Source organism: Rhodamnia argentea, chromosome 2 (genome assembly GCF_020921035.1).
Source record: "Rhodamnia argentea isolate NSW1041297 chromosome 2, ASM2092103v1, whole genome shotgun sequence".
NCBI classification, from domain to species: domain Eukaryota; kingdom Viridiplantae; phylum Streptophyta; class Magnoliopsida; order Myrtales; family Myrtaceae; genus Rhodamnia; species Rhodamnia argentea.
Window position 1 is genome coordinate 1,244,114 of NC_063151.1, and position 20,840 is coordinate 1,264,953.

Sequence of the window (20,840 nt, forward strand, 5' to 3'; positions counted from 1 at the left end):
AGAATAGAAAGCGACGGAAATCGGTTTCCGTTCCGATCCCACCTAAGAATCGGGAATCGGCCAGTAGAATTGGTTTCCAATTTCTAGGACTAGGAATCGATCCATTTGGAGTGGACCAAACCGACCAGTCTAGTCCGATTCCTGGACGGTCCAATGAAACTGGTGGAAGATGGAGGGAAGATATTCAATCATTGAGGAAGGGAATGGGCTTCCCATCGCTTCCGATAGAACAATTAAGAATGCTGATTGTCTTGAAGGTGGTTTAAGAATAGGTGGATCAGTTCGTCGGAATCAAAGAAACGAGAAGCAAATGTTCAAGGTAGTGATGCCCATGTACAGAGCCTTCTCTTGCATTTGAAAGATTCTGAACTTCTAAAAATAAGGGAAAATTTTAAAAAAGGGCATGAAGTGGTCTCGTTTTCTTGAATAAAGGTTTAGAGTGAACATCGTTTCAAATAAGGGCTGAAGTGCTCAAATCATTTCAAATAAGAGCCTAGTTGAAGGACATTTTTGTCTTTTAATCTTTTAACCTTTTCTTTTCTGTTTTTATTTTTTTCTCCTCCCCTCCCCTCATGTTCATCATCTCCTCCAGCACGTCTTCTTCGACGGGTCCTCCATCCCTCGCACGAACGGGAACTCCCGCTTGTTGTGCAGCACGTGCGTGATCGCCGCCGCTACGAGGTTGCTCATCGCCAGCGCCCCTCCCACCGCCACGCACCTCGTCCGCCCATCCATCGACCGCATCTACACCTGCTCCGGGATGCCGGGCTCCGCCAACGTGGCCCGGCACACCTCCCGGAGCTGAAAGTCGAACCTGTCTGTCTCCAGAGCGTCGGCGCGCAAGAACAAGAGTGGTGCCGAGCTCGTCGGGTCGTAGCACGGCACCGGGACCGGCTTCGGCGTGTCCCTCCGCGTCGGCTCCCTCTTCGTACCGTCACTGAAGGACTCCTTCATGAGCCTCTCTAGCGTGGCCGTTGCCGCGATGTGGAGCTGGCGGAGCCCCCCGTAGGAGCCTCCGCAGGAACCGCCCGAGCCGGAGACGAGTTGCGAGCGGTAGAACTTCCGGCCGTGGTCGGCGAGGAACTTCCACGTGTCGTCATCCTAGAAAAGCGGGCGGCTGTAGTCCTTTGTGGAGAAGAGCATGGAGGTAAAGATGCTGGCGTCCGGGTTGTCGGACTTCAACTTGAGGGCATGCTCCGGATAGGCGAGGGCTTTGCCAAGGAGGATGCCCCGCAGCCGCCCACGATCGACCCACCCCCTCTCTCTCTCTCTCTCTCCCCCGTTGAGTGCATCAGTAGATGGAAGATGAAGACGACCATGCATTCAAGTTAGAAGAGATGATGAGCAGGAGGAGAGGGGAGGAGAAAAAAAGAAAAACAGAAAAGAAAAGGCCATAAGATTAAAAGACAAAAATGTCCTTCAGCTAGGCCCTTATTTGAAATGATTTGAGCATTTCAGGCCCTTATTTGAAACGATATTCACTCTAGGCCCTTATTTGAGAAAACAAGACCACTTCGGGCCCTTTTTTGAAATTTTTCCTAAAAATAATGAAAGATATTTTAAATCATAAACAAATAACTTGAATGATTGAATCAAGCAGTCGAGCTCGAAAGTGATGCTTCGGCTAGGGTTTTCGAGAGGGTTGACCTGAAGTCAAACATTCAAGCTTGCAGTTAACAAAAACAATTAATTAAGGCTACTTAATCACCCTCCAAGCTAGACAAAGGCATCGAACTCGAGCAAGAGGGAAAGAGCAAGGCGTGAGAGCTGAGAGGCTAGAAGGAAAGACCGAGGCATGAGAGCTAAGAGGCGAGAGGGAAAGAGCCTCGAGCAAGGCCTGAGAGGCAAGAGGTGATTAGGGTTTGCCTCTAATGAGTTGTTGATTCAAGCGAGGTTGTGATTCTTGTGAACCGTGATTGTGAAAGAGGCCCGAGGCGTGAGAGAGAGGAGGGAAAGAGCAGGTGTGCGGGTGAGGCTAAGGCTTGAGCGATCAAGATCGATTATTCGGTGTAAGTTTACATTTGAGAAATTAAAAAATCAAAAATATATTAAACTTGGAACCCCTTCGAGTTTGGACAGTTCAAGTCACCCTCGAAATCGGGAGCTAGTCTGAAAATCACAATTGGAATCAATAAGGGGACCAGCACCCTCGAGAACCGCCTAGAAGCGGCTGGTTAGGTTCGGTCCGGCCGATTCCCGGTTCAATTTGTCCATCTTGCTCACCCCTAATAAAAAGCATCTGCAGTCTCCATTTGTCGTCTTTTTTTTTTTTTTTTTTTGCAATTTAGGGTCACGACTATAATTAATCAATTATCTAAAGGGAAATTAGCACATCAACCCATTACTTAGGGAAAATGCAAAGACCTTTAATCTAAGGGGTTTAGGGAAAATGCAAATGGTGTTTGATAAAATAAAATAAAAAAACCATTTATAAAGCAACTTTGGGTTAAGTAGTGTTTAGCAAAAAAAAAAAAATAAAGGGCAAAGGGCTTTGGAGGTAATTTTTCTTTTTTTTAATTATAAAAAATTCAAACCCTTCGCTAACAAGCCAATTTGGCATTGGTGATCGTCGGCTGAGGTCGCGCGACCTAAGCGAGGGCCGCCTATGATCGTGCAACCTCATGCGGCTTGAACCCTAGGTCACGCAACCTCAATGGCCGTTTGCCGGCCAAATATGGCCTTCATCGACCCTCACCAGATATCGTCGTGCAGAGATGATGAATAGCAACAATGAGGGGGCAAATCGAGAAAACAAAGAATTAGTGAGGGTAATTTTGAAAGAAAACATTTATAAAAATCTAGTTTCAACATTCCGCAAATGTTGAAAGCCCAAGGCAGGGCTTTTTTAACATCAGAAATTAAAATGTCCAACATAGGCAGGGCTTTTAATTTTCCCAAGACTAGTATTTGGCCTAAAGTCCCGTGGGAAAACTTGCACCCTAAATTTTCTCCTAAAACCCTTTGAAAGAGCTTAACCAAATGCAGTTATGACACCCTACTTAAATCTGAGGTTCCTAGGGGTGGAATCGAATCAACATGATCATTTATTTATGAGCCAAAAGCACGAAAATGCCATCGTCACTAAACTAGGCCCAAGGCAGGTGCTTATCTACATCGCTTTGCATGAGCATGATTTGAGCAGGCATCTGTCTTCTCCCTTTAACGAAAACCTCCGTCCCGCTTTACCTTTCCATGGTTGCGTTCATATATCGAGCACCTAGTGAATGTACAACGATTGCAAAGATGTGATACTTAATCATCTAACTCGACAGTGTTAACACCCCCTCCCCCTCCTTCAAAACTCACAAGTTTTCACTCGAGCTCACCCTTCGATCCAAGGACCTCGCCCCCTCCCCAACCCCTTTGGGAGCTTCTTTGTGTCGATGTCCTTTGTTTGGGCCGTTATGTAAGAACTTTTAATAGTCAATAATGCAAGTTAGATTTCCCGACCAAAAAATAAAAGAAAAAACCTTTGATCCAAGGAAGACAGATGAATATATTTGGAAAATCAATCTTAATAGAAAGAAGACAGACACTTCATCCATTGTGGGGACGGTGGGTGAGTGAACTCAAAGCTTTTCTTCTCGGCCCAGAAAGTGAACCTAAAGTCAGCTTCGTCACTGTACGTATTCAACAGCAAGAGAGGCCCATCCACTAGGAGCAACCGCCAGGACGTGCAAACGTCTCTGCTTATCTTACAACTATATGTGCAGGCTCCTATAGTAACAGGGTGGGATCAAAGGTGAAACCTGCGACCAATAAAATTGTTCTTGATCGTGTTCAAAAGCTTTACATGTATCCAATAAGCAGGGCTGTTTTCTATTATCCGTTATACGTTGTTATGATTCGGCAACAAGATCTTGTCTACGAAGAACCCAAACTTATGTCAGATGCGGTATAGAGAGGAAAGCAGATACGTTTCTGGAACTACAATGGATGCTGGCAATTGGAGCAAAGGAAGACAAAAGAACAGATGACGGAGGATCGTCCAAGTCAATAGAAAAATGCCCAAAGACACATTTCCCCCCAAAAGTAGACAGATAGTAATAACGTTTGTGGGTGGTATTCGAATAAGATAAATCTAGACCTCGACGATGCAATGTATGATGATGATTGCAATCAAGTAAAACGCCCTCATATAACAGCAGAGACAACTATTTCCAATTGAGTTCTCCCCAAGTTCTGAAGATGTCCAAGACACAAACATACACACACACAAAAAAGGAACATTTCAACTTGGTTGAGGTATTTCGACCCAAAAAAAAAAATGCTTGAGGTATTAACCAAGGAACAGACAATGTGATGCAGGAATGGAACCAAAATATAAGGATTCGCAGCATAAACTGCCATAGCCTGTGAACCCTTCCGACCATCTGCTCGCTAACTATACTACTATTTTATGACAGACAGGATAATATCACCAGTTTTAGAATAATCATCGTCAAGAATACAGCAAAGTCCAAGTCATTGCCATTCCATACACTGCATGCAATGTGATTGCCATCTCAAATCCAATAATTAAACTACAACTACTGTCTCTAGGAGACATGCTGACATGAACAGACAAAAACTTTGGAAAAAGATAATCGGAGATATGCTACCCAACAAGAGTTACCAGCTATTAATGCGCTATATCATATAAAAGCAAGACCCTTTGTAAACTGCAAAAGTGCATATAGAAATGAAGCTAGACAATCATAACAAACAAGCACAGAGTGAAAACTAGCAATTTTGCTATATCACATCAGGATCTTTCATATGTACCTTGTTACATAAAGACCTCTGTGCCGAAAAGTTTATATGATTCGCACAGAGGACAAAATCTGACCTTACCCTCGCAGTCCTTACATACACAGAGATGCTGACAAGGTAACAACAACATGCTTACTGTATTAACTCTGCAAACCTTACAAATAATTGATTCCTGAGAGCCATTTTTCTCTCTGTGCAGCAGGCTGTGGAAATTTGTGGCACCGCCATTGAAGCAAGAAGCTGTGTCGTCGACCTCACTATCACCACATCCTTCTTTACTATCTCTACTTTGAGCATAAATCTGCTGCAGGTTATAGTTGACAGCGGCAATCATGTTCTCACTGTTTAAAGCCCGCTGCTGCCAAGCACCTACTTCAAAAGTCAACTGCTTTATGCGTTCTTCAAGCTCTTCATTCTTCTTGTTAATGTTTTCAATCTCTGCTTCCTTCGCCCCTAGTTTCTGAATTACTTGATCTTCCAGAAGAGAGAGAGTCTGGAGTTGGGTAGATCTGATCTTCTGAAGGACACTTTGCCGCATTCGATCGGCCTAATAACGAAGATGTCAGACCCATTCAAGCAAAAGGAAATTGATTTATGAAAATAATGCTCATGAGTAAGAAATCAGACAAAAGAACAACAGTAAAAGAGGAAGCAGAAGAAATTTTAGTGCTCCCATTGTCACCCAACAAAAGGTGCCCTCATCAATACTGACAGCAACAAAACCCAGGCTGATAGAATAATTCATAAAACAATCAATAAAAGAGTCCACAGTCCAATTTAACCAAACCCAGTATAAATATCAGAGAGTATCAGGATGAAACTAGAACCAAGTAGCATCACTTACAACTAAGGGCCTGTTTGTTTCAGCTTCGGTTCCCCAAAATTAAACAATTAATCAAATCTCAAAATATTGATAGATAAACATTATATGTGAATCCACACGTCAACATTGCATTTTGTGAATTTTTCGAGTTTTTATTAAAAAAAAAATTAAGTCATTTGTGTGCAGGAGCCGCCAGATTTTAATCAAGCAAAGGAGGACATTCACTTGAGTATCTTAGAGAAGAAAAGGAGGAAATATTGGTCATCGTTCCATAAAATGAACTTCCACACTTGTATTTGTCACAATGCTAAAGATTGACGTCACAACTAAGTGGACATTCGTTCCAGTTTCTTAGACAATATGAGGAAGCCTGGCCTAGAGAAATATAAGATGGGCCTCAACTTAGAGAACCCAGTTATCTGCAATCAGGAAATCCTTGCATCAGTCAACTATCTAACACTCAGTTTAGTAGGAGGATTGGAAGGAAAGAGAGGATTTTCAAATGATTGCGCATTTAATTGGACTGACAAAGATGTAGGGAGAAGAAAAGAAAGTATTCTGAGGGAATAGTGCAACCAACTTTATGTAGTTTCTTTGTGCAACTTATTCTTCTTTACTGTGGACAAAGTTATTTAATCTCAAATTTTATAATAAAAAAAAGATTTCCAAGACATTTGCATTCATTTCCGCTCTTTCAAATTAGATTGCATCCAAACAACATTTCTCAATCTCTCTATTTCCTTTCTTTAGTTTCTTTTGTAATTATCTGAATCCTTGTCATTCCCTCCTAATCATTCCTTCCAAACTGAGTGTAATGGTTAGAAAATTTTTACCAGCAAGCCACAAATTTCCCTAAACATGGAATCACCAAATCAATCCTCTGTTTCATATAAAACCAGACAAAAGCTAATAATACCAATATAAACGCAACACCTGAAGTTTAAGAAACCGGTTGGTCTCCACATCAAGCTGGTGTAATTCATGATCAACATCATCCCCAATAAGAGATACCAGTGCAGAGTCTCCCGTAGACAGCAGCGGGCGGTTATCGAGAGACAAACCTAAGCCCACTGAGATAGGCCGTGCTTGCAAATCAAGAGATGATATTTGTGAAGTGTTGTCTAGAAAGTCTCGCTCTTTCAGCTTCTTCGTCTTCGGCTCCCCATAATCATACTGCAAATGAGCTACTCCATCACCTCCATCTGTGGCAGTGGCACACATAGGAATTGGCACAAAGCCAAGACCATTTACTGAAACCAAAACCATACATGGCAAGCAGTAAATGAATCTACAGATTTAATATACAATACATATGGAAATTATTCAGTACACTCCAACAAAAGAGCCTGTCCAACGTAAGTCATCAACGGATCTTTTTAGCCCATCATGCTCTTGCTAGTACTATGCCAGTATCTAGAGAGTTATTGTTGAACAAACCAATTTCTCGCAGGTTCGTCTGAGATTACTAACTATCTGAAAACCAAACTTAACTGTAGTCCCAGAATTTTGGCTGCTAAATTAGCAAAGACTCAAGTCCAAATTGAGCTCATGCGAGCCTACCAAACCCAAAAGTTCCTCTTTTTCTCCCAATTAGGTTATAATACGAAAGAGAGTTCAATTACAATTTCCATTTCACAGCGAAAAATCTTCCCCAATCAAACAAAATCGAAATAAAACCCAAGGCGAAGATGAGAAATTTCTCACCATCAGGGACATATGGACGATGCTGAGACTGATCCTGCACATCGCCTGGCATGTAGTAGAGGGGCGCCGCGATCGGGCCATCCATGGGGTACAAATTTCTGCAGGAAAAGACCATAAATTGGGGCAAGAATCAATGATCAATTCGAAGATTATACGATGATTTCGAAGAGAAAGAGAAGCAATTTTACCGGAACGCGTCGGACGGTTGCTCCTGGTTCTGTCGTGGGGCTTGGTGGGATTGTTGCAGAAACGCCATGAGAGAGACAGAGAGAGAGAGAGACAGAGAGAGGAGGTTTCTGCCGTCGACGAAGAGGAGTGGAGTAATGGTTAGGTTTCGGGATTTAGTTTAATTTCCGGAATAATCGGGCACGTAAATTGTGGGAAAATCACATTCGGCAAAAAATTATCATCAAGTGTGAATTCAATTTATTTTCTCGATAAAAAAAATTCAATTTATTTCCGATAAAATCCTTTGGGTATGCTTTAATCTAAGAGAAAATTACAAATAATTGCCTAAATTACATTTATTTTCTCAAATAAGGGTTTGAAGTGCCATGATTATTTCAAAAAATGATCTAATCAAAAGCCTTTTCGTCATTAATTTTTTTTATTTTATCATTTCCTTTTTTAATTTCTTTTTTTTCCTTTGTTGCGCCTAACGAGGGCCTAGCAACTCTCGCCAAATCCAGCAAGGGTTCGCCTTGCCCAGCCCTTCGCCAATGGCATGTCTCTCGGGAAGGAAAAAAAAGAAAGTAAAAAAGGTAAATAACAAAAATACCCTTGATCATCCCTTCTTTATAATAATGATGGTACTTTATGCTCTTATTTAAAACTTTATCTTAACTATTTTTTATTATATAAATCATATGATTGACATCGGGCAATTTTATAAATCTCTCTCGATATTTATATCAACATTGATTCTAGTAAAAGAGACTCGCACCTATAATGTCCATGCATAGAATTTATTCATATGTATAGAGAAGACCATAGTTGCGCTAATTAATTCGCGATTTTTTTTGTAACACTAGGATTGACTATTTTCTCGGCTACATGCCACCATGAGATCTAATTCATATATTATTATGTGACCAAATTGGTATTTATGCACCGTCACCACTTCAATTTTTGTTTAAAGATCTCTTATGCATTTCATAAAACGATAAAAGTAAATAATTGAATTTATCGATGATAATAAAATTTTCCCCCTAAATTGCGTTTAGATACTAGAAACAATTTTAGGAATAGCATGACCATGTCAAGTTAAATATAAGCCGGTTATGAATTTCATTTAAATTGGTCAGACGTACGATCCTATATTAATTTTGGGCCCAAAATTAATTTGAATTCAAGACCAAGCCCACACGAGCCCAGCCTCTCAATCACTCCTATGTTTATTCTTACTCTGTTGAATGAGTGTATAAGGGTAATTATGAGCTCAGGTAGAACAGGGAATTATATCGAACTGATCCTATTAACAGTTAAAAGAAAGTGAAACTGGTTTTGTGTGGTTCGATTCCTGAGCAAGACCATGGAACTTATGAACCAGACTCGAGTTAACCCTAAATTCTCTTTTTACGATTGCTAACAATAACAAATGCTCTCTTTTTACATATATATATTGTCTTAATGAATAGATTATCATCGATAATTAAATTTTAAGAGTTGAAATAGTCTCTTTTTTACATATATATTGTCTTAATGAATAGATTATCATTGATAATTAAATTTTACAAGTTGAAATAGAATGAATATATGTGTTGAGGTTTTCTGATAATTATTTTAGTTTAACCAATAGCAACTTTATTGAAAACTATAAATAAGTTACTAATTATATTTGTTGCTTCAGATTTTAGGTGGTTATAATTTGGAGCAATTTTTCATGGATGATTACGGATTGAAGTTCTATAATTTAGGTTTTATGTTACGTGTTTTGAAATTTTTATTGTTTATTTTATTTTACATGTTCATCTAATGGATTGTTGTTGTTGACAAGTGAGGATTTTTGTTGTTTTTTGTTGTTTTTTTTTTTTACTTAACTAAGAATGAAACAAAAAAAGGAAAGATTTTAAAAACAAAAAAAGGCCAGTTCTAAGGTAGACATTGGATCTGACTCTGGAACCGATTAACATGGTAGGTTCTAGATTTCAAGATATGCTTGTGGAAGGTTTTAGATTCTAAAAACTAGGAGCTGGATCTAACATGGTAGGTTTCAAATTTTAAGTGAAATATGGACCAACCCTGAAACTGCTCATCCCTATGAGTGCATGCATAAACTAACTCTTTGTACGGTTGGGATTATTCCTTTTCCGCATGAATAAGTAACCTCAAATTGAAATTGAGTAATATGGCACTTAAAATGTGTAATTTCTAAGGGTTATGGGACAAGATACACTCGGGGCGGTTTACAATTATTTTAGCTTGCTTTAACTACCACCATTTTCGATTGCTGAATGTTGCGAAGCTCTTTAGAGTGGTGATGTGAAAAGCCCAAAAGTTACCGAACGAACTTTTACAATTGATTATTTTAAAAATATTTATTTTAAATTATTTCTTTCACGAAACAAATAGAGCCGAAAAGTAATCAACTCTTGTTGAAGCGGAGAAGGAAAGAAATTGGTGAAATTTTTCCTTCATTCAATAAGAAAAAAAGGAAATTCTGATTCCTACGGAGAACACCCCCTCGGCCAACACAGGAAATCATAGTCGAAAGGGGGCTGAATTGGGGGAGTTGTTGGCAAAAAGTAAAATCAAAAGTTCTTGGCATAAAGAAGAATGGAACTTCTGGTAATTTATTTATTTTTGGTCAAATAGGTTCGGGTAAATTTTTTTTTTTTTTGCCAAAAGAAAATTTTCATTTACCATAAAAGATAAATACATAACTTCAAGACTAATCCAATCGCAAAGCGTTACAATCCGATGCAAATCTGAAAAGTAAATCAACTTGGTATAGCTTGAGAGACTCGTTCATTCTATAAGAACGGATTTGTCATAGCATCACAGCACAATCGTCGGCCGATCGCTGAAACTTACATAATCATCACGACGAGCACAAATCGAAATTTCTCTCTCCAGCAATTACGGCTTTGTCAAAAGGCGATGGGCGCCCAAATTCGGCGTCCTCGGCACCATTTCCGTATAGAGATAACAACATTAGTAATAGCTTCGGGTAATTGATAAGGTAAAAGATTGGAGAGGTTGATCTTGGCCAGCATGAAAAAGGAACCAGAGCTGGCCGAGAATGAACCAAAAGGGAGAGATTGAATTTGAAGGGAAGGGGCGGCCTAGTAAAGACAAAATAAAGCTGTTGGTTTCACTAGTCCCCACCTCATTGGTTCTTTCCCAGGTAGGTCGGTTCCGGTTTTAGAAATTGGGAAACCAGTTCCTCTGATTCAGTTTCTCGGTTCCTGAGTGAGAATCGCACCGTCCGGAAACCGATCGTTTCTAGGGAGAGGGGGACTAGGCATCCAATTTTGTGGCGGAGCCGTACATCTGAGGGCCATTACAACCAAACCGGCTACTCTACTTGTTTTTCTAATACAGTGGGCTGTCTTTAGATTGCTATAATGGGCCAGCAAGACCTGACTGTACAACCGGTGACAAGAGTATCTACTTCCCAAGAGCAGTGACAAAGTACTGGACAGAAGGCTTATCAAAGTGGAGTTGTCTGACTGAATGGTGAAGTTTAGTTTAAAAAAAAATAGTCCAGTGTCTGGAGACAAGCTAAGGTCTCAACTTGGAGAGCGGACGAGGCCCTCACAGCTCGCGCAAATCCCTCGAGCAAATCTCCCTCCGGAGTCACGGCCTCCACATGCTACTGCTCCTTCCATCGAGATTCTTCCGTGTGTGACCCCCATCGATGTTCACCTTCAGCGCTGCTGGTGCCACTTCGAGTAGCTCCGATACATGGCAAAGGCTGAAGGGCTTGCGCTGGTTGGGTACGGGTCGGGGTAGGAAGATGATTGTTGGTTCGCGTCGTGTTCAGTTTCCGTCTTTCTAAGTTGATAACGAGGCATTGTATAATGTCGTCCGATACGGGTCGGGTTGTTTTCCTTTTTTGGCGCTGTCTATGCTTTCTTATTGGTTGAGTTAATTTTTATTGCTTGAGCATTTACGCATGGACATGGAATATTTTTAATACAGAAAAAGGTACCGACAGAGGAGCGTTAGATGGATCTAAGGTAATCAAGTCCCACAAATCTTCGACTTGAGGCGGGCTCCCGCGTCTTACTTTGCTCATAATTAGCCACTAATAGAATAATAGAAGAAATGGCTTAAATAATCGAGAAACCAAGTTGAGATCGGTAGAGCTGGGAGAGCCCGCGCTAGAATTAGGCACTGCATTGCAAGAGGGACCGCGCACAGCCCGCTTGGGGAAACCACCTTGGTAGGATCGAGACAATTTCAATATCCAATCTCATATACAGTGAAGCAGCAATCAAGTCATAGGATATAGAGTCGGAGAGAATTTCTTATCACATCTCGTCCTATTCTATTTTAATTCTTGGCTTTGCCACCAAAGCGAGATTAATAACATGTTTGGTAACATTTTTGTTCCTCTATTTCTATTATCCAGAATAAAAAAGAACCAGAAATATGTTTGGTAAAGCAAACTCCCGGAAACACTTTTGGATAAAAAATAAGAAACAAAAAAAATTTTTTCTAAAAAAAACAAAACACTTTTGTCGGCGCCCGCGAGGCGTGAGCCCAGTCAACCCGACCCAGTCTGGATAATGTTTTTAATTAAAATTTTCGGGTATTAATAACAAAAATAAAATGATTAAAAAATCCATAAAAAATTGGAAAAAAATCTAAGAAAAAAATCAAAAAAATCCAAAAATTAAGAGATGGTCATTTCAACTAGCCAATCCTTCTTCTTTTTTTTTTTTTTGAAGATTTTTCCTTTCAATTTGTCCCAAATGATGATTTTTCCCCTCATGGGCAAATCATTCCAAAAAATCCCGAAAATTCATCCAACTAGCCAATCTTGTTTTTAGTGATTTTTCCTTTCAATTTTTCCTAAGCCTTACCCGATTTGTTGGTAAAGTACCATGTTGCATTAGTGACCATCGGTGTGGTATCTAAGATAAAACTAAGCTACCTATGTGACAATGATGGATTTTATTCATTCTGAGCAATAAAATATAATCAGCGTTATATCTTTTGTCAAGCATAGTCTCAAGAGAAACATGGAAAAATAATAATTTTAGCGTATTATCCTTCTAAGGAACAAATCCGAAACATCCCTATTTTGACCAAAGAGATGTCACGATGCAAGAGGATTGCATTTGTGAGGCCTAAGGAAAGTTATCGAATGTGATTATATAATTATTTGATTTAAATGGCAAATTGGGAAAATAAATTATTTTCCAAAACAGAAATTTTGTGCGATTATCAAACGTGTTTCTATTCCGAGAATAGAAATTTTATGCAATTATCATATGCATTTTGATTATCTAAAACTTATCCATAGAACAAAATCAAAAAAATTGATTCTAATCAGAATTACTTTTTTATAATAGAAACGTTACCAAATAGGCCCTAGATGTCCGATTACGAAAGCCAGACAATTAGGGTAAAATCAATATGAGAAAATTCTCTTAAACAAATAAACAAACAAACAACTCCATTTGACTTCTCCTCTGTACCTAAAATAAACCGGTGACATATTATAAAAGCAATAAGACAATGTTTTTTCCAGTGAACAGCGTAATTTATACCGGCCACATATCTTTAATTAAAAAATAATTATTCATCATCGCCATATATAGAAGAAAAGAATAGACAAAAAAATAATAATAAAGGAACAGTAACCACCACTCCCCAGTCACAGGTCACACCCGGGCCCACAGAACCGATTCGCGTCTTTCCCCCACTCTCGGGGCACTCCGGGCAGCCAAAAAGTCCGAAACCGCGTCTCCTATTCCCTGCCCGAACTACCCTTGACCTGCCCGTTTAGCTGTAATTAAACCCCTCAAGAAGTTAAAAAAAAAATAAAAAAAAAAAAAATAAAAAGGAGCGACCTTCCTTCGCAATTTTCTACCTTTTTTTTTTTTTTCAGCTGTATGTGCAAGATTTGGCCAGCGAGATCGCCACGTTGAGCTTCTTGGAATCGAAGGTGACCGAGCAATCGATCTTCTTGGAGAACTTGGGCTTGACTAGTTTCCCCAGGACGTAAGCTCTGGAACGGAGCACGAAGCTCAGGCTGAGGGGCACGGGCACGGTCGGCATGTCCGACGAGGTGCTCAGTCCAGATCCGCTTCCGTACAGCGGGATCTGGTCTCCGATCACCGACACCGACGCCAGTCTCTGGCTCTTCCTTTGCTGATAGAACTTCTTCAACTGCGAAATCCCAGTTGAAAATGATCGAAATTAATTGACGAAGTGAACCGAGTGTAAAATCTTGTGAATTTCGATTGGGGTCGGCTCTTACGGTTCCGGAGGCGATTGTGAGCTGAGAGTAGGTGAGGTCGACCGGCGTCGCCGTGACGTGGACCCCAAAGAACGTGCCGGTGTTGCGGTAAGTGAACTTGACCGTGGAATTCACGGTGATCATGTCCGTCGCCACGCCGGTGCTGTCCGACCCGGCTTGGATCTTCAGTTGCTCGAAGGTAATGCTCTGCAAAAACCCAAGAAAGGAATCAATCAAATCCCGACTACGCAATTCACTCGTGAAGATGACACTCGATCTCGGAGTTTTACACCAATGCTCCAAACGAAAGAGCCCCGCAAATAAGAAAAGGAAATGTCAAGTGTGGGATGGACTGTACGGACCCTCATGGTGATCTTGGGCTTCTGATTCTTGCTGGCCCCCCAGAGAATGAGAGAGAAGAAGGAGAAGAGCACGAAGAAGCCGATGATGAAGGCGAGGAAGTAGCACCGGCGAGGCAGGCCCCGCTGGAGGTCCTCGTCGTCGAGGAGCCCCTCCTCCTCGATGACGGCGCAATCCTTCCACTGCTTGTGGCCGCCGCCCTTCCTGCCGCCGCCGGGAGCCTTCGTTGGGGGAGATCTTGCGGGATCCGGGCTTCAGCGACCCGGAGAACCGGCTAGACGAAGACTGGCGGGAATGGCGGCCGACGGAGGAGTGGGAGTGGGGCGGGGACGCAGTGGGGCTGAGCGCCGGCGTGGAGTGGAACGACGTCGCGGTCTTCTCGCCGTCGTGGGAATCGCGGGACGGGCTCTGGACATAGTAGGCGGGCCGGCGCGGGGATCGAGTGGGCGACGAAGGGGCAATGCTAGTGACCTCGGAATCCGTCTTGGCGTGCATTTTGGGAGGTGCCGTGTCGGGGTGGACAGCCTCGCACAAGCTCTCTCTCTCTCTCTCTCTCTCCCTCTCTAGTTCAGGCTCAGTGTGACGATGAGGATTGAAGGTGATGACTTTAACGCGATCAATATGCGTGATTTTACTGGCCAAAAAGTTTATAATTTGCTAATTTAGGGGGGTTTTGTCAACTGGGGTTGGGATTAAAATAATGGGGATGTTAGCTCGAGAGGGGGAATAATGGTGGCTTGAGTGGTGGAGAGACTGGAATGAGAGAGAAAGCTTCCGCCGGGAGTGGCGAGTCTTGGCTGTTCGCCGTGTTCGGGGAGAGGAAAGAGGGAGGTTGTTGTCTCTTTCTCTCTCTTTTGTCTCCGACAGCAATGTTACAGTTGGCACCGTCGCAGGCATCTATAATTGAGTGTCGCGCACCACATGGGGAAGATAGTCGCCCCCCAAATAAATAAAACTGGCGCTTTTTAATTTATTATCGTGACTTTCCTAGCTCGTGCCATGGTTGGTTTAGAAGAGTTTTTCTTTACAAGATGCCTTTGACTCCTAGCTGGTTATGGCGGATCGTAGCAAAATTACTTAGGCTCGGTTTGGCGGTGATTTAGCTGAACATACTAATTTCAGAAAAAAGGATCGAAACATGTTTGGTAATGAAAAAAAAATGATTTTGATTCATCCGAAAAAATATTTAGACCACTTTTAAAGTTAAAAAAGATGATTATGATGTTTTGGAACACTTTTGGGGATCACTTTTTTGCACGATATACTTATGACTTATCAATCATACTTAGAATTATTTTTTCATATAAAATGGTATTATTTTAAAAAAAATTCCACGTGGATTATCAACTTTACATAAATTAAAATAAATTAAAATTCAATCTTAAAAAATTGCTAAAAACTAATTTTCTTAAATTAAAAATTTTATTTAAGGTAAATTTAATAAAAATTTAAAAATTTAAGAAATGGGGGAAATAAAAAATATTTAGATTTTTAATTTAATAATTTAAAAATAATTAAAAAAAATTAAGATTTAAAACAGATAAAATTTTGAAAAAAAATTCTCGTCACCTGATTCTTCCCCTCCCCCTTTTTTTTAAATTATTTTTTTTTTTGTAAAATTTTAAGCCTATTTTTAAATTCAATTTAAATTTAAATTTATATATTTAAAAAATTAGTTTTTAGAAAATTTTTAAATCTAATTTATTTTTTTATATTAAGGGACCTCTAATAAGCATGTTTTTTTTTTAATTTTTTAGCTATTTTATTTTTTATTCTAATTAAGTTTGTATTTTTTATTTCCTATTATGTTTTTTCAACTTTTATCTTTTTTTTTTTTTATTAAAGACTGGATCCAACCCTCCGCGTCGCGAACTAAATCTCCATTTTTTCTCCATTTTTCGAGACGCACAAAAAAATTGTTAAAATAGGTGAAAAAAAAATCAATGTAGTTGAGTTGCAGGTCTTGTAAGCTTGTACGATGTGTAATTACAAGAGTGCAAAACTATAGGTGGTTGCACAATGAGGACCTTTTCTTTTTTTTTTCCTTTTTAGTAATCAATCTAAAAGTCACAAGAAATAATAACAAACAAATGATTTTGACAAATTTTGTAAATGTAATACGAATTACTTTTCAAACAATATAAACAACTACATACTCATGACAAATCGACAAACGAATTGGGAACGGAAATTTTGTTGCTTTTTTTTTTTTTTGCTTCATAATCACTATTTGATTATTTTCCCTATTCTTTGCAATCAAATGTGATTATATACTTATTTGATTTAAATGAAAAATTGGGAACGAAAATTTTGTGATACTTTAAACCCATTGGTTCTGTTCCAAAAAAATTTTAAATAGTTACCAAACGTGTTGCGATTCTCAAAAAATCATCCATAGAAAGAATAAAAAAAAGTGATTTTGACTGGAATCATTTTTTGGGAACAGAATCATTGCCAAACGGAGCCTTAGGGGCTCCGTTTATTTAGCCCAAAATAATAATTTATAAAATATTTTCGATTCGCGGATGAGTGATAAATATTTTTATTATCCGATAAAATATTTAGACAAAAGTTATTATCGACAATGAATTTTCTTTTTCATTGACTAATTCTTTTAAACGACATGAGTAGTCGTTCTTAAAAAAAAATGTTTATCAAATCATTTATATTTCGCAGAACAAACGGAGCCTAGTTTTGATTTGGTTTCCATTACTTAAGAGTTATGTAACTCATTTAGGGTTTTTTATGTCACAAAGAAAAGTTTGGGATAAATGTGTCACAGCGAGCATAGTTTAGGGTTTTTTGTGGCTTTTTCCATAAGCAGAAGATGGCTCACCAACAGAGGAAGAAGCGATGGCTGATGGCTGAACCACACTTGAAAGTTTTGAAACGAGCATCAATGACCTTCTCGGACGATTCGTCCGCCTTGATCTGGAGCTTCATGAGGTCGCCGCGGGCCGGTGCTCCGACCAGGCTCGTGTCGACCCCAAGATCGTCCTTCTCGAAGGATCCGGTGTTGCAAGGGTTGTTGTAGTGATCGACCACCCTCCCGTGCTTCGAGCTTGAGCGGTCATGGTGGTTGCCAGCTCCGAAGCCAGATTCAACCTCGAAGCTCGCAGTCGCCATGGCCAGCTGTGACGACGAAACTCTTGAAGGTCCAAGCGGCAGTGGGCAGCGACGGGCGAGCTTCAAATGCGTTTTGGCTTAGGGATGGCGAGATTGAAGACGATGAACACTAATTATGAACAGTAAAATCGCGATCCACAGTAAATTAGTTTTAGTTTCAAAGATGTGGCCCCCCGCAAGCGCCACGTCATATTTTAACGGAGATTTTTAACGAAACCTAAGAGAAGGATAAATGTGTCACATTAATACAATTTTAGGATTTTTAGTGTCACAAAACAACTTTGGATAAATATGTCACAATAGGCATAGTTTGTAAAGGTGAGCAAGTCGGACCAATCGGACCGGTGGTCCGGTTCCCGATTCCAGAGGGAGACGGCTCGATTCCCGATTCTAAAGGTACAGGATCGGACCGGACCACCGAGACCGAACCGGTCGATTTTAATTTTAATTTTTTATTTTTGCATTTACGGGGTCTCATGCGATTGAGACTTGGACCACATGTTTATTTTGCAACTTCTATTGCCATGACTCCACCCAACAATGTTGAATGCTACGTGTTATTAGATTGCGTTCAAAAATTCTATCATCTCACTTTTTTTTTGGAAAAAAAATATTTTTTAAAAAATAATGTTCTTGATAATATTTGTTTGACTCCATTAGACCGCCCAAGAACCGGATCGACCGGTGGTCCGATCTCCGGTTTCAAGAAATTGGGAACCAGCACCATCGGGTCAGGTTTTCAAATCTTGAGGAGAACCGGATCGGATCGGAAATCGCTCATTCCCATTTCTAATAGTTCGAAATTTCTGGTGGCATTTTTCCTTTATTTTATGTTACATAAAACAATCCACGCCAGTCGTCCGTCTATCTTTACCCCTCTCTGCTTCACGTGCCCAATCCGTACACCAGCAATCGCGGCCTCCAGCCAAGGCAAACACCACCACTAACGAAGCTCCTCTCTCTCTCTCTCTCTCTCTCTCTCATTGCACATGTGATACAGAGAGATGTCCGTTGCTTGTGGTTGCCATGATTATTTCTACTTTAAATAGTCATCCTAAATAGGTCGTTCATGTGCTATTCATTTAATAATGCGTAAATTACTACAGTTTTCCGTCATCACAATTCTCAACTTAGTACAGAGCCATTATTGTATAAGGAAGTGGCATTGAGTCTTTATAAGGTGGTGGTCCTAACAATGTTGCACTAGCTACGCTAGTCCATTTGCCACGGAACCCGTAAATCTTGAGTGTTGTTCTGACTCTTCTCGTTGCTTATTTCGACAAACCGACATTACTACTAGACTCACTGCCCTTAGAAGAGTCATATCTAAGAATTTCGTTGCCACCGGCCGCTACACGCACTTTCACGCCCTACCCTACACTACCGTGAGTAAGAGTCACACCCCTCTAGCAAGCCAACGCCTTTGAGTAATGTTTTGATACTATTGGTGGCTTGTTTTGAAAAATAAACACTGCCATCCACCTTTTCGTTCTACAACAAATTTAACGCCAAACTTCGTCCCACATGCCATTGCGGCTGAGATCCATGTGCTACACGTGCTTGATGTGCATGCAACTCCGCTAGTGTCATCACCGAGGTCACTCATAAGCCATCCACATGCACGTTCGCTATGTCAGCTTATCAAGTCATCCTCCACGTTGTTGTTCAAAAAAAAAAAAAAAAAAAGTGATCCTCCGCGTCAGCTCATCACATCATCCACCACATTAGGTCGCCACGTTAGCAGTTGACCAATGTTGATCTGACCCGGGCACTTTTCTGATCGATGCAAGCAATTTTCGACTGGCCTCGACAATCATAGACCGATTACCCAGGAATTTTGATGTCTTGAGTCCATTTTTGGCTTGATTTTCTCCATATCCGCTCTTTAGGTATTGGTTTCTTCGCATTATGGATAAAATTGATTTTATTAGGAGAATTAAGTGAACTTGACTTTGATGTTCGGTTCTTTTCTCATGATTGTCATGTATACGATCCATGAACGAGACAAATCATTGGGATAGGCCATATAGTGAGATGCCTGTTTGAACTTATTTCCTTGAATATTCCCTAGTTTTTTGTTGCTTGTCTTGCCATAGTGTCATCTAAAACTTGGCATTCTCGATTAGGTCATGTTTCTTCCTCTAGATTAAGTTCTTTGATTTCAAGTGGTCATATAGGTGTTGTTGATAATAGCCATTATAAGTGTCTACCTTTTCAATTGGGAAAGCACCATGCCTTACCATTTAATCTTAGTGAATTATGCTCCTTTTGATCTCATTAACTCTGATGTTTGGGGATGATATATCCAATCCCTACCATGGAAGGCTCTTGCTATTTTGTAATCTTTGTTGATGATCATTCTCGTTATACATGGCTTTATCTTATGAAAAGTCGATATGAAATTACTTGTATCTACTGTGATTTTGTTGCAATAATAAAAATGACGAACATATCCGTATGTATCGCATACCGTTTAATTTCCACGTGGTGTATTATTAACATTAACAGAATTTTAGTGTAAAGATAAATCGCTATTTCAGATTTTAACTATTTAGTATCAAGGGCTTTACGTTTAATATTTGAATCATTTCAGGTAAGTCCGAGATTTCGGGGAATTTGAAGCCCGGGCCCCAAGATCAGCCCATTCCAGAAATGGAGTATAAAAAGGCCGCCCAAATGCGTCCACGGATTCGACCAAAAAGGTCAAAAAGCCCACGCACGATTCTCTATCTCCTCCCTAACCCTTCTGCCTCCCTCACAGATCCAGCCCATTGCTCACCCCCGCCGATGAGCTGTCGACTTCCCTTGACCCCTGCCGCCGTCGCTTCCCGCCATCGCCGCCATCGTCGGCCAACGAATCCCCTGTTCGTTGCCTCCAGTCATCAAACAAAGTTTGTAACTCTAATGGAAGTTAGTTATTCAAGAATAGTTGGTAATTTAATCGGAAAAAAAAGAAGGTAAAACAGTTTAATTAAAGACGGCAATTTCGTAGAAGAGCTAGTGAGCGAAGCATTTTGTAAGCGGTAAAAAAACTTCACATCAGACAAACAAATAATCATGTCAAGGACCCCATACTAGCTAAGTAGTACTACAATTGGAGAAAGTTGGTAAGTCAAACTAATTTAAAATTGGTTATATCTAAAGAACAGTTAGTAAATATAAGATGTTGCTAACCAACTTTCGTAAAAGTTGGTAACTTCTTAGTAAAAGTGGTACATATAAAAAAACATAAAATTTGATGAGTGACTTAAATAAGACTTGGTATCTAATAACTAGCTAGTAACTTAATGTGACAAAAGTTAGCAAATCGCTCTAATTACGGATTGTAATTACATGTAAAAGTCAATAAATTCGAAGTGTTAGTAAGTTATGTAAATAAAAGCTGGTAGCTGTATCCGTATGAGTAATTTTCAAGCTATAGAAAAAGTTAGTAATTTCTTAAGAGTATTAGTAAGTTACCTATAAATTATCCGAAAGAAAGTCAGCGATCGTTTTCTTTTACTAACAGTTCTTCGACACTTACCAACGCTTAATAAGAGTTACCGACACGAATTTTTTTACACGGAACGATAGAATTCTGCCCTGTCGAGAGCCACAAAACAAAAAAAGGACGAGGAGGATGCAGATGGTTCAAAGTCGCTCGAGTAATTGGAATTGATGGCA

The 20,840-nt window shown here is 40.1% G+C and overlaps 2 protein-coding genes across 2 annotated transcripts; both read right to left on the reverse strand.

Moving 5' to 3' along the window:
- Window positions 1–4,711: 4,711 nt before the first annotated feature.
- On the reverse strand, window positions 4,712–7,635 carry LOC115746387 (BOI-related E3 ubiquitin-protein ligase 1-like). The gene is made up of 4 exons (XM_030682132.2): window positions 7,468–7,635; window positions 7,280–7,377; window positions 6,509–6,825; window positions 4,712–5,299 (listed from the first exon to the last, which is right to left on the reverse strand). The coding sequence occupies exons 1-4, from the start codon at window positions 7,533–7,535 to the stop codon at window positions 4,769–4,771; spliced, it is 1,014 nt and encodes a 337-aa protein (XP_030537992.1). The 5' UTR covers window positions 7,536–7,635; the 3' UTR covers window positions 4,712–4,768.
- Window positions 7,636–13,018: 5,383 nt separating this feature from the next.
- Window positions 13,019–14,941, reverse strand: LOC115746371. Its single transcript, XM_048274967.1, is given in 4 exon segments — window positions 13,019–13,621; window positions 13,713–13,898; window positions 14,054–14,248; window positions 14,250–14,941. Coding segments are annotated over 4 exon segments (963 nt in total). The 5' UTR covers window positions 14,547–14,941; the 3' UTR covers window positions 13,019–13,336.
- Between the last annotated feature and the right edge of the window lie 5,899 nt (window positions 14,942–20,840).